Source organism: Anolis sagrei, chromosome 4 (assembly GCF_037176765.1).
Source record: "Anolis sagrei isolate rAnoSag1 chromosome 4, rAnoSag1.mat, whole genome shotgun sequence".
Lineage (NCBI taxonomy): Eukaryota > Metazoa > Chordata > Lepidosauria > Squamata > Dactyloidae > Anolis > Anolis sagrei.
In genome coordinates this window covers 173,683,450-173,697,247 of record NC_090024.1, presented here as the reverse complement: position 1 = coordinate 173,697,247, position 13,798 = coordinate 173,683,450, and the positions used below count along the sequence as shown (strand labels likewise).

The following is a 13,798-nucleotide window of genomic DNA, read 5'->3' as shown; positions in this document are numbered from 1 at the left end:
GTTGCTGTATTTGAATTCAGGAAACTATTATCAATAGCTGTGCGAGGACATTTTCATAATTAGGTATAAGACTGGTCAGTTGAATGTGACTTGATATTGAGCCTAGATGATCTGCACAAATCCTTCAAAGTTATGTTGTAGTTGTCTGGAGTTTACTTTTTAAAAACCCACTATTTTCCTAGGCTTCTTTGGAAGTATATAAACTTTACAGCACACCAAAAGAATATGTTTGTCTTCTTCATAAATGTGTGAGCTTAGTGGTAACACATGCACTCATCCTCAAGCCTTTTGTTATTTTTGTATGGCCTTTTACATTGACGAAATTTTCGAAAAGCAAAACTGGACACAATTAACTCACTCTTAATTTATTCCAACATATGTTTAAACGTTATAGTTTAAACAGAACCAAATTACAAATATCCTGTCTTTTAAAAACAAAGTGTCAAAGTTACTATAATTATTTCAGCATATGAACATAAGAAAATAAGTGGTTTGCTACAGTTTGTTCCAGGAAGGATGTATTTAATCCTTCCTCTATAACTGTTCCTTGTTCAAAATTCCCTTACTCTCACAGCTGCCATTTTATCATTCATTATAAGTAGACAGACACACAGATTATGATCAGATTTCCAGCCTGGCAAGGTTTCCAACTGCAACAAGCTAATGCCCTTGATCACACAGCAAATAGGTAAGTACAGTAAGAGGAGAAGTATTTGGGGAAGGATTGTGTTTTGTCAAACTGAAATACTAAATACGCTCCAGCCTCATTTAGCAAGCAGGAAAATAGATATGTTGAGCTGTTCTAATAACCATCCATTATTATAACATCAGATTAGTATTTATCATATCAGGAGCGAACCAAACAGTTGTATTGTATTTAAAAACAAAACAAAAAACAAAACAAAAAATCTCCACAAAGTTTGCAAAGTTGGTATTCTATTAAATGTCCTTTGACCAGTAGCTGGCCACTTGGAGTGCCTCTGGAGTTGCTAGAAGAAGGTCCTCCATTGTGCATGTGGCAGGGCTCAGGCTTCATTGTAATAAGTAGTCTGTGGTCTGCTCTTCTCCACACTCGTACGTTGTGGACTCCACTTTGCGGCTCAATTTCTTAAGGTTGGCTCCGCATCTTGTGGTGACAGAGCAAAGTCTGCTCAGCGCCTTCCAAGTTGTCCAGTTTTCTGTGTATCCGAGAGGGAGTCTCTCATTTGGTATCAGCCATCGATTGAGATTAGTAAGATTATAGGGTCCAGGTTTCAAATGTATGGCATAGCAATACTGAGATTATGATATCAGCATGATAGTGGGGTGGGTGGGTCGGGAGGAAGGGAGGGAGGGGGTTCTCCACAAGCCCCCTCCCTGCTCTTTGCTCCCTCCCTCTTCTCTTTTGTAGGCAGAAAGTGAAGGAAAGACGGGAAATGTTTCGATCCCAAAAGTGTGGGCCTTGGTCAGGATGAAATAGTGGACGAGAGAGAAAAAGTATATCCTTTAGACCTCGATTTGCCTACTCCTGATATAGAATCCTAGAAAGAGCTGGAAGAGACCCCCAAGGGCCATCCAGTCCAACCCCCTGCCATGCAAGAAGGCACAATCAAATCACTCCCGATAGACAGCCTCTGCGGAAAAGCCTCCAGAGAAGGAGACTCCACCACACTTTGAGGCAGCCTATGCCCTTTCCAACAGCTTTTACTCTCAGGAAGTTCTTCCTAATCTTTTCAGTCAAATCTCTTTCCCTGCCATTTGAAACCATTGCTCTCTTGTTCCCTAGTCTCTAGAGGAGCAGAAAGTCAATTTCCCCCTCTTCCTCCTCAATGGGACACCCTTTTAAATCTTAAAAGTATGGTTCTCATGTTCCCCCTCTACCTTCTCTTTTCCCAGCTAAACATCTCCCAAGAGGAAAGGAGGAAGGAAAAAGAGAAGGGAGGGAGGGAGGAAGAAAAGGGTGGAAGGAAAGGTTAAAGGGCATGGAGGAAAGGAGGGAAAGACAAAAGGGAAGGAAGGAAGGAAGGAAGGAAGGAAGGAAGGAAGGAAGGAAAGAAGGAAGGAAGGAAGGAAGGAAGGAGAAAGGGAGGGAAGGAAGGAGGGAGGGAGGGAAGGAGGGAGGGAGGGAGGGAGGGAGGGAGAAAGGAAGGAAAGAAGTAAAGAAGGATAGGATGGTGAGAGAGAGGAGGGCCTGAGAAAAGAGCCCAAGGGGCCGCATCCAGCCTCCAGGCCTGAGCTATACACTCCTCATAACCATGGACTAATTATTAATCTTCATGAAATTGTATCAGATAAAAGGCTTTAATTGACAGGTTCAGCAGCATAATGGATTGCTCCTCCTTGCCATCCTGAGAATGAAAGGGCTTTAATTTACATTTTAGATGTTCAACGAGGATACAAAGACTTGTCAACATACGGAGAATGTATGCTGTGAAGAAAACAAAAGCCTTGGAAATTACACTGTTTAATTGATGACCATGTTATACAGCCACGTCTATTGTCTAATCAATATTCTACAATTAATGTATTCACATGCTCTCTGCACTGTTTCCCTTATAACACCAACCAAACATGGTTAAGCATTTTAACAACATTAATTTAAATATCAAAAAACAAAAAAAGTATTTGGCCCAAAATGAGAACTATCTGAATTGAGTCAAGTCTGTGCCATTTTTATGTAGCTAAATTCTGATAGCTCTCATAACTTAGACATCATTGGGATACTGCCATTTCCGATTCCAGTCTTGATCGTCTTCATTTTCTTCCACAGGAGACATTTCAAGATGGTGAGGGATTGCTTCAACGTCGCTCTGGAGAGAAAACGTGCGGAAAAGATCCGATATAGGCTCATCAAGGTAAGCATCACTCGGAAATGTTTTCAGCGAGTTATCTCTGATCCCATCTGAGTGCTCACTAATCCTGTCTAATTGTGGATTCCTCCCTGATAGCTGACTCCTTCTGTCCTGAAAAATACAGAAATATACTATGTCAAAATGCACACAGATTTGTAGTTATATATCAGGCTATATCTCATCCTGATAGGACATTATTTACATAGTTCTAGCTAACCAACTGGTTGTTGTAAAGGTAAGACACATTCAACATATGTAAGATTTCTTGTGTGATACACAGCTACATAAACAAAAAGGTCTAAAGGTGCATCTATGTTGCAGAATGAATGCAGTTTGACACCACTTAAATTGTCATGGGTCAATGCTATGGAATCCTGAGAGTTGTAGTTTGATGACTCTCCAGCCCTCTTTGGCAGAGAATGCTAAAGACCTTGTACAACTACTGTTGGAAATAGCAACCTTCTACAAACCTCCTATAACAGTAATTTGTTATGTATATACAGTAATTTAGATTGCTTACTATATTATATGTGTGTTGGTATGCAGTTTCTCTTAACTCTATGTTGTTTGAGGTTGTGGGAGGGACTGCAGACCATGTAACCAGATCTGGGACTATTTAGACTGAGACTCCATTTTAGAAGTCTGTGAGTATAATGTATAGTAGTGTCAATATGCATTAGACCAGTGTTTCTCAACCTTTCTAATGCCGCGAACCCCTTAATACAGTTCCTCATGTTTTGTTGCTACTTCATAACTGTAATTTTGCTACCGTTATGGATTGTAATGTAAATATCACATATGCAGGATGTATTTTCATTCACTGGACCAAATTTGGCACAAATACCCGATACATCCAAAATTGAATACTGGTAGGGTTGGGGGAATTGATTTTTTCATTTGGGATTTATAGTTCACCTACAATTAAAGAGGATTCTGAACCCCACTAAGAATAGAATTGTGCCAAACTTCCCACACACACAGAACCCCTATGACCCACAGAAGATACTTTGTTTTCTAATGGTCTTTGGTGACCCCTATGACACCCCCCTCACGATCCCCATGTTGAGAAACACTGCATTAGACAGTGTGTAGTTTGCATTAAGAGAATGTGCTTTAGACAGAGAAGAGACTGAAACAGAATGCTTTAGAGAACTTACTGATTAAACTGATAAGTAAGCTACCTGTATGCTGAATACATGGAGTTTGTAACTAAACCAACTATGCTATTTTTAAGAAAGACTACTTATTTTATCTCTTGAGAGCATGATTTAAAACCAGATCTGTTTTATGGGAGGGTAGATGTTCTTGGGCAACTGAAATAACACTTCTGAAGATCTGCTATTTATTTTGTGCATTGGCATATCTTTGTTCCTAACAGTTCAAAAAGATAACCAGGTATATCAGTCTAACAACTGAGAAACCTAAACTGCCTTGCATGAATACTAGTGGATATTTACCACTAAAGAAGAGATTTATTCAATTGGGTTTTTAGCTCTTCTCAGGAAGATCATATTTTCCAAAAAGTTATGATCTGAAAGGTACATCCTTTCCCCAAAAGGTTATGCCTTTCCAAAAACTGCAACTCCCATGATTCCATAGCACTGAGCTAAAGTGGTGTCAAACTGATTCATTCTGCAGCGTAGATGCACCCCAAATTTACAGACACTTACTACAGAATAGGAGGTGAATGAGCTCCAGGAGATGGGAATGAGCTCTTTATTCCCATCTAAAAGCAATAAGCTCTTAAAATGAATTATTAAATGGTTCCTAATCATAAAATGACCAGACAACTTCCCCAGATTAACAACGGTCAGATCAGTGCCTTTATGGATTTCTGTGAAGTACGACACCTTTTGGTCATCTAAATGTACATCAGCAAAGACTTCGTCAGGCAGCATGTTCCCATCTTCCACTGGCACCGCCTCTTGCAAGAGATCTGGCTCCACAGCATAAAGTACGGCATCATGTAGAGTCGGAAAGAATCGTGCTTTAGTGACACACTGGTCAAAAAAATCCATCTTTTCAAAAGATCTCATTACCGTGGCTGTGAGATTAAAATGAAAAAAGAATTATGTGTCACCAGCTATGCACAGATACTATTCATATGAATGATCTCCAAAATAACTAGAGATAAAATTACAGTACTTACGATGACATGCAGCTATCAGAACTGTGATGCCAATATTCTGAAATGCATGACAAAGCTGTAAAAGGAAGGCAGTATATTAACATTAGTTATGTCTATATCTTCGATGCATAGACTGATACAAAATTATATGATGGGATTTCAAGAGTTTGTCTTGCTTTTAGTTTTTTTTTTTGTTGTGTCAGGAACGACTTGAGAAACTGCAAGTCTCTTCTGGTGTGAGAGAATTGGCCGTCTGCAAGGACATTGCCCAGGGGATGCCTGGATGCTTTTGATGTTTTATCATCCTTGTGGGAGGCTTCTCTCATGTCCCCACATGAGGAGCTGGAGCTGATAGAGGGAGCTCATCCATGCTCTCCCTGGATTTGAACCTGTGACCTGTCAGTCTTCAATCCTGCCAGCACAGGGGTTTAACCCACTGTGCCACTAGGGGCTTTTAGTGATGTGACAGCTAAAAAAGCCGATGGGATTTTGGCCTACATAAATAGGAGTATAGTGTCTAGATACAGGGAAGTCCTGCTCCCCCTCTATTCCGCCTTGGTCAGACCACACCTGGAATATCGTGTCCAATTCTGGGCACCGCAATTAAAGGGAGGTGTTGACAAGTTGGAATGTGTCCAGAGGAGGGCAACTAAAATGATCAAGAATCTGGAGAACAAGCCCTATGAGGAGTGGCTTAAACAGCCGGGAATGTTTAGCCAGAAGAAGAGAAGGCTGAGAGGAGACACAATGAGGACCATGTATAAAGATGTGAGGGGAAGGTATTGGAAGGAGGGAGCAAGCTTGTTTTTCTGCTGTCCTGGAGATTAGGACGCGGATCAATGGCTTCAAACTACAGGAGATTCCACCTGAAGATTAGGAAAAAACTCCTGACAGCGAGAGCTGTTCAGCAGTGGAACTCTCTGCCCCGGAGTGTGGTGGAGGCTCCTTCTTTCGAGGCTTTTAAGCAGAGGCTGGATGCGATTTTCCTGCTTCTTGGCAGGAGATTGGGCTGGATGGCCCACAAGGTCTCTTCCATGATTCTATGATTTTAGTATGAAGATTGGTGGCAGAAACAACTGCTGCTGCTTTCTGTACTACTTTTAAAATCAGAACCTTACAGAAAATCATACACCACCATCTGCAAGATATATTGTTGAATCTCCCCCCCCCCAAATTCAGCTAAAAAGCTAATGACGTCTGAATTATAATATTTAAGCCTATGCTTAGATAATAAATTATACATTCTTCTTTTGTAAATATACGTATGACTAAAAGCATATTTTCCATTCTTGATCTAAGAAAGCATTCTAGAAATTATTTTTCATGGTAAATACATTTTAGGAGACAAGTCTTCCTTTATGATGGGTCTCAGTTGCAGAGATAAAGGCAAAATATAAATATATATAATTAAAAATATAATAATAATAATAATAATAATAATAGCCATCATCATATGATATGATACTTGAACATCTCATTTTTATCCTTGAGTGCATATTGTTTTTAATCAACCAAATGATTGCCACATCCACACAAATCTAATCGGTTCCAACTTAAAAGTAAAATGTCAGTTATCTATTGGATAACTGCAAGAAATGATCAACCTGCCTGCAAATCATCTGTATACAAAATTTTAATATTTCACAGCAATATTTAAACAGGGCCTATGCATTAGACCAGAAGTACTCAAACTATGGCCTGCGAGCTGAATCCAGCCTGCCAAGGTGTTTTCCCCAGACCCACTCTAAACTGTAGACTCACTACTACTACTGCCACCCTCTTCTTGCCTTTCCATTCTCTGTTTCCCTCCTTCTTTGCTCCCTTATTCTCATTTTCTCTCCTTAAATAAAGGTAAAGGTTTTCCCTGACATTAAATCTAGTAGTGTCCAACTCGGGGGGGGGGGGGGGGGAGCCTAAGCCGAAGAGCCGGAGCTGTCCTTAAACACCTCCAAGGTCATGTGGCTGGCATGACTGCATGGAGCGCCGTTACCTTCCCGCAGAAGCGGTACCTATTGATTTATTCACATTTGCATGTTTGCATGTTTTCGAACTGCTAGGTTGGCAGAAGCTGGGCCTAACAGCAGGTGCTCACCCTGCTCCCCAGATTTGAGCTGCCAATCTTTTGATCAGCAAGTTCAACAGCTCAGCGGTTTAACCCACTGCATCACCCAGGGGCCCTTTCCTCTCCTTATCTCTCTCCAAAACAGGTGAATTCTCTGCATCCCCTTCTTAACTCTCCCTTTCCTTTCCTTTCCTCTCTCTATTTCCCCCCAAAAGCGAGGGGGGGGGGAGGGAGAAAGAAAGAAAGAAAGAAAGAAAAAGAAATACAGAAAGGAAGGAAGGAAGGAAGGAAGGAAGGAAGGAAGGAAAAAAGGAGGCAGGAAAAAGAGGAAAGGAAGAAAGAAAGGTAGGTGGGAAACAGATAGGGAAAGAATTCAGAAAGTATGGTATTGTGGTTTGAACCTCAGCCTGTGGTTCTGAACCCACTGGGTGACTTTAGGAGTCACATTACACTCTCCCAGCCTCGGATGAAGACCAAGCCAAATCCCATTTGAATAAATCTTGGCAACAAGAAAACTCTATGATAGGATTGCCTTAAGGTCACCCTAAGCCTGAAATGTCTTGAAAGCAAACAACAACAACAACAACAACAAATCCTACTCTTCTCCTCCCCCAACAGTCCTAGCTACCAAGAACTGGCCCTCTGTTTGAAAAGTTTGAGGACCCGTGCTCTAGAAGAATAACATTATTGATACATCAACTGAGTGGCAATAATTTGGGTTACTTACCCCCCGTAATAAGTAAGATGCTTGCAAATCAACAAAGTGCACCATGCTGAAGTCCAAAATAATGGTGTGGATCATATACACTGCGGAGTCTGAATCAAGCGGGTACAATTGAGTTGTGGATTTTGTTAAAGGAGGATCTGTGCAAGGCCATAATTTGCCCACATTTTCTTTCCTTTTTGTATAATCGTTTCCTTCTACCCTTTCTCCGAGAGGCTGCACATAGTCAGTATCAGAAAGATATCTACTGTCATTCCTTGTCCAGCGTACCAAGGCCAAAGAAGAAGAAGAGAATGTCTCATTAGATGTATGAACTCGCCGTATAAGTTTCTCCGTATAAGGCACCTAGAATGCAAGAGAGTTGAGATTCTGAACCAAGGTAGGACGACACTGCAAGTCATTTATGTATTTGTCTTAATTTATTTAATTATTTTTAACATGCCCGGTGTGGTATATTGGTTAAGGGGCTGGGCAAGAATTTATTCTAGTCCCCGGTGCTATAGGAAACATACTGAACCAGACCTACTGCACAGGATTTTTGTGAGAATAAAATGGGATGGGAAAGCGATGTGTCATGCCTTAAACTCATTAGAGCAGTGTTTCTCAACCTAGGGGTCCGGCCCTCTGGGGGAGGGGTTGCAAGAGGGGTTTCAGAGGGGTCACCAAAGACCATCAGAAAACACATATTTCTGATGGTCTTAGGAACTCCTTTGGCAGAGAAGGGTGAAGATCTCTCCGCCTCTCCTTCTCTTCCTTTTTGGAAACAGACGGCGAATCCTCTCACCAAAAGCCCTCTTCCTGCTCAACAACTTCAAAACTTGAGGTCAATGCCCACTAAACCCTTTCAGTATTTTCTGTTGGTCGTGGGGGTTCTGTGTGGGAAGTTTGGCCCGGTTCTATCATTGGTGGAGTTCAGAATGCTCTTTGATTGTAGGTGAACTATAAATCCCAGCAAATACAACACCCAAATGTAAAGGTCTATTTTTCCGCAAACTCCACCAGTGTTCACATTGGGGCATATTGAGTATTCATGTCAAGTTTGGTCCAGATCCATCATTGTTTGAGTCCACAGTGCTCTCTGGATATAGGTGAACTACAACTCCAAAATTCAAGGCCAATGTCCACCAAACCCTTCTAGTATTTTCTGTTGGTCATGTGAGTTCTGTGTGCCAAGTTTGGTTCAATTCCATCGTTGGTGGAGTTCGGAATGCTCTTTGGTTGTGGGTGAACTATAAATCCCAGCAACTACAACTCCCAAATGACAAAATCAACCCCCTCTTCCAACCCCAGCAGTATTCAAATTTGGGTGTATCAGGTATTTGTGCCAAATTTGGTTCAGTGAATTAAAATACATCCTCATACCAGATATTTACATTATGATTCATAACTGTGGCAAAATTACAGTTATGAAGTAGCAACAAAAATAATTTTATGGTTGGGGGTCGCCACAACATGAAGAATTATATTAAGGGATTGCGACATTAGGAAAGTTGAAAAACACTGCATTAGAGGAAAGGTGGAATATAAATGAAAATAAGACACAGTAGATTAAAAATATATGGATTTTGAAAAAAATATGGTTGCATCATACACCCAGAATCTTGGCACATCTGAAACTGTTACCATTCTTCATTTAGGATAAATGACACCTTGTTGTTTTTTTTCATCTTCAATTTGCAAGCATACAGTTGGGCTGGAAATGACCAAAGGGAAAGTAATCTACAAGTAAACTTAATTTAATCTGTATTTCAGCAATATAATTTACAGTAAATTTAATGCCAAACATTTTTTGTTTTGATTGATTGAAAAAACAGTGAACTGGAAAGTAAATGCTAGGTTATCTCGCTGTGTCTGATTTATTGTTGAATCAGCAATACTGATTCAGTACCAAACTAGAAATGGCTTTTTCATTCTGATACAGGTATTTGAGAATGCACGGAGATGTGTATTGTATTTCCTCCTATTCCATCCTTCCGCGCCAGCATTTTAGACTGAAAAAAAGGAGCAGCAACAACAATTATTTTAGATGCACTGACTATTGGGAGTTGAAAATCAGCTCAAGGGGACAAAGATATAAATGCAAAAGATTCTGTATATTAGACCATTGCTGACCTCTGAATATAGCCTACAGGACTATTACAGTGGTCCATGCTCTTGCTACATCCCAAATAGATTACTGCAATGTGCTCTATGTCGGGTTGCTTTTGAAGACTGTTCGGAAGCTCCAAGTGGTCCAATGGGCAGCAGCCAGATTTCTGTTGTGTCAGCATCACTGGCTGCCAGTCTGCTACCGAGCACAATTCAAAGTGCTGGTCTAAACAGTTCAGCTTACCTGTCCAAATGCATCTCCCTCTATGAACCATCTCAGAGGTTCAAATCTTCTGGAGAGGCCATGCTCTCAATCCCACCTCCTTCCCAGGCACAGTTGTTGGAGATGGGAGACAGGGCTTTTTCAGTGGTGGCCCCTCGGCTCTGTAATTCCCTCCCCAGTGATATTCAATCCGGCACCTTCCTCCTTACCTTCAGGAAGACATGGCTATGGGACCAAGCCTTCGGGAAGTAAGTAATGCAGCTCATGCAATAAATAGGAAATAATTGCAATTTGACAACCAGAATGGCTTCAGACTACGATTTTGAATCATGGGATTTAAATGTTAATATTAAGATGTTTTAATTCTCTGTTTTAAATTGTCAAAATGTTACTTATGTTGTCCAGTGGACATCCGGATGTTTTACCATTCTTGTGGGAGGCTTCTTTCATGTCCCAGCATGGGGAGCTGGAGCTGACAGAGGGAGCTCAACCCACTCTCCCTGGATTCGAACTGCTGACCTGTCTGTCAGCAGTCCTGCTGGCACAAGAGTTTAACCTATTTTGCCACTGGGGGCTCCACTAATACAAATACAGTGATGTTGTTGTTGTTGTTGTTGTTATTATTATTATTATTATTATTATTATTATTTTCTCAGATTCCGTGCATATACATATGCCTGGTAGTTCTAGAGTTTAGATCCGGGGAATGTAAAAACACTTGCCTCAATGGCTTCCGATGGGGAAATCTGAAAAGAATATGATTAAACAAACAAAGTCACAAAAGAGAAATCTCTAACCCTGGGTAATGGTTCAGGAGGGTCACAAACACAGGAACACTTTAAATCCGCGCTCTGTCCTTTAACAGTAGACATACTGTGTGAGATCAAAGCTCTCATCTCGTTTTCATCCAAGGGCACAGCCTTCATATCCATCTGAAACAGAAACAGGGGCAGTTTATTGGAGACATCAGTTTAGCTGAAGCCAGAAGATTGGAATTCCTGGCCATTATCATTAGAAAAGCAGTGATTACCTTACGCAAAATGTATCTTTTGAAATTCTTCATATTTGCAAATGAAATAGAAGCACAGCACTGGAATATCTTCAAACCTTGAATCTCTATAGCCTAAAAATCAAAGCAAAACTTTGTTTTTACAGACAAAAACTGTTACAGCTTGGTATGCCATCTTCTTTCCCTAAATGTATTATTCCATTCCCATCTCTTTTCCTTTTCTTTCCCCCATGAGTCAGTCACCATGCTCAGTATTTACTGAACTCTCCACCCTTACGTTCCCCCCTCTTTTCTGTACTTCTGCAAACAAAACACAAGTAGCAACGCAGACTGTGTGCCACATATATACTTTCCTTGTTTATGTCACGGATAACAAGGCAATAGCAAACAGCACACACTGTAATTGTTGACTGCATTCTGACAGAAGGAACATCATGCCCCATATTTTTCAGCAGTTAGAATGCCAGAACCTGTGACTTTCCAAGTACAGCTCTTCAGTTCCAGTGTACCAAAATATAATTCCTGAAACCAATTAAATCAGATGTATCTACTACTGTTGTGTTGGTGATGGGGGATGGTTATATCAAATAATATTAACCCCACCACCCTTACCTCATTGTAATCAGAAAAACTGCGATAAATATTGGTGCTTGGGATCTGGCCTAAGGTCAACATCTTCATTCTGAAACAAAATATGTGTTAGATCTGCCTTCTCAATAAGGAGAACCTACTACTCTAAATGCTATTCTCTCTCTCTTCCCCACATAGGAGCATGCCTGTAGTGAGAAATAATTTATTTACACTGCAGGGAAGAAAATGTGATGGACAGGTAACTACATACTGTATATAATTGAGTGTAAGCCAAGCTTTTCAGCCCTTTTTTAGGCTGAAAAAGCCCCACTCGGCTTATATTCAAGTCAAAGTTATTTATTATTTTACTCTGTGATGATGATAATGATGATGATGATGATGATCATTATTACTGCATTTATTATTTTACTCTATTTATTATTATTATTATTATTATTATTACACTCGCTGTCCCCTTTTTCTGTCCCTCCTACTTTCTCTTCTTCCTTCCCGTGCACGCATGCTTGGCTCTCAAAGCTGGTGTGGCCAGCTCTTTCCCTCGCACAGTTGTTTCCGTGCATGCACTGTATCATCATGTAGGTTTTTTTCAATTTTTAAGTCCCTTCCACTGTGTTTTTCCATGTTTTTATGAGTGATGGTCACTCATTGCTCCATTAGGTGTCTTCTGCCCAAATTTTATGTCATTTCGTCAATTGGTTTTTGAGTTATGTTAATCCCACAAATGAACATTACATTTTTATTTATATAGATTAGCCGTCCCCTGCCACACGTTGCTGTGGCCCAGTCTTTGTATATATATTTTGCGTGTGCATTTATGTGTATATGTGTATATATGTGGTTTTCCGCATGCAATGTCATGTATTTTTATTTTTATTTTTTGGCTTTTAAAGTCTCTTTTGCTGTGTTTTTCAGTGTTTTTTATTTTTTGAGTGATGGTCACTCATTGGCCTGATAGGTGTCTTGTGTCCAAATTTGGTGTCAATTCGCCCAGTGGTTTTTGAGTTATGTTCATCCCACAAAAGAACATTACATTTTTATTTATATAGATTTATATTATTTTACTCCATTGTTATTACATTTATTATTTTACTCTATTTATTATTACATTTATTACTGTTCTTTATCATTGTTATTATTACATTTTTTATTTTACTTTATTTACTATTATTTTATTACATTTATTATTTTACTCAATTTATTGTTATTATTACAAGGTTAGGATAATGGTTTAATCTGAGTTGGACAGTCTTATCTTAAATTACAGTTTCATGTAAATATTAAAAAAATTATTCTACGGATGCCTCAATTAATGCAATTTTATTGGTATTTATTTTTATTTTGAAATATCAAAATATCAACAGATGAAGAATGAACCCCCCTAGCCACCATTCTTTTTCGTCACTATGTTTTCTCCAAGAACGTGCTCTTCTCTTCCCATAAAAGCAATCTTTCTCAGTGCTTCTATGCACACATTTCTTTCTCCCCACATATATTCATTCAATACCATACTACAAAACGAGACAGTACCTTTGTGACCGGACACTTATTATGAAAAAGGCAAATCCCATAGCAATTCCCAAGCCTATATCCAGACCAAGGCAGAGCACAGCTAGAAATGTCACAATCCAAATACCCTTTAAGAAAAGATAAAGTAGGAATAATATTAGCTATTTAAATATAATTGTAAGGCACAAGTATAACACTGAACCATTATGTACTGGAGATAAAAGAACAAACAGTACAGGAATGACAGGGCCTCTCCAGAAAGAAAATGTTCAAGAATTTTAAAAAGATTTTGTGAAAGTGGAGTCCTTAAAACTACTTGGTAGTTTTGAATCATGGTCAGCATTGCTGAGGTTGTAATCAAAACAGTATTCAAAGCTCTGCTTCTATGGGTCTGTCCAGACAGTACCTTTATCCCAGGAGTTTCTGCAGCAAACATGAAAGTGGCCTGACGCCATTCCCCATATTCGCAGAAGCAATTGCTAAAAAACCCAAAAAACACAAGATTTCCAAGTGTGGGAATATTGCGGTTTTGAGTTGAATATGCGGATCTTTGCATGTCTGTGCCACAGCTCGTTAGTCTATGGACCGGGCTGTGGTACAGCTAGTTAGTAGCCAGCTGCATTAAATCACTACTGA

At 39.8% G+C, this 13,798-nt stretch overlaps 1 protein-coding gene across 1 annotated transcript in view; it reads right to left on the bottom strand.

Moving 5' to 3' along the window:
• Positions 1 to 2,613: 2,613 nt before the first annotated feature.
• The window catches only part of SLC26A8 (solute carrier family 26 member 8), a 39,564-nt gene continuing 28,379 nt past the window's right edge, over positions 2,614 to 13,798 (bottom strand). The window contains exons 13-20 of the mRNA XM_067467101.1: positions 13,184 to 13,290; positions 11,678 to 11,747; positions 11,087 to 11,179; positions 10,854 to 10,988; positions 7,749 to 8,090; positions 4,981 to 5,035; positions 4,682 to 4,875; positions 2,614 to 2,942 (exon numbers count right to left, since the gene is read on the bottom strand). Of these exons, the coding sequence (XP_067323202.1) occupies positions 2,685 to 2,942; positions 4,682 to 4,875; positions 4,981 to 5,035; positions 7,749 to 8,090; positions 10,854 to 10,988; positions 11,087 to 11,179; positions 11,678 to 11,747; positions 13,184 to 13,290 (1,254 nt within the window). The 3' untranslated portion in view covers positions 2,614 to 2,684. The remainder of the gene's footprint in view (positions 2,943 to 4,681; positions 4,876 to 4,980; positions 5,036 to 7,748; positions 8,091 to 10,853; positions 10,989 to 11,086; positions 11,180 to 11,677; positions 11,748 to 13,183; positions 13,291 to 13,798) is intronic.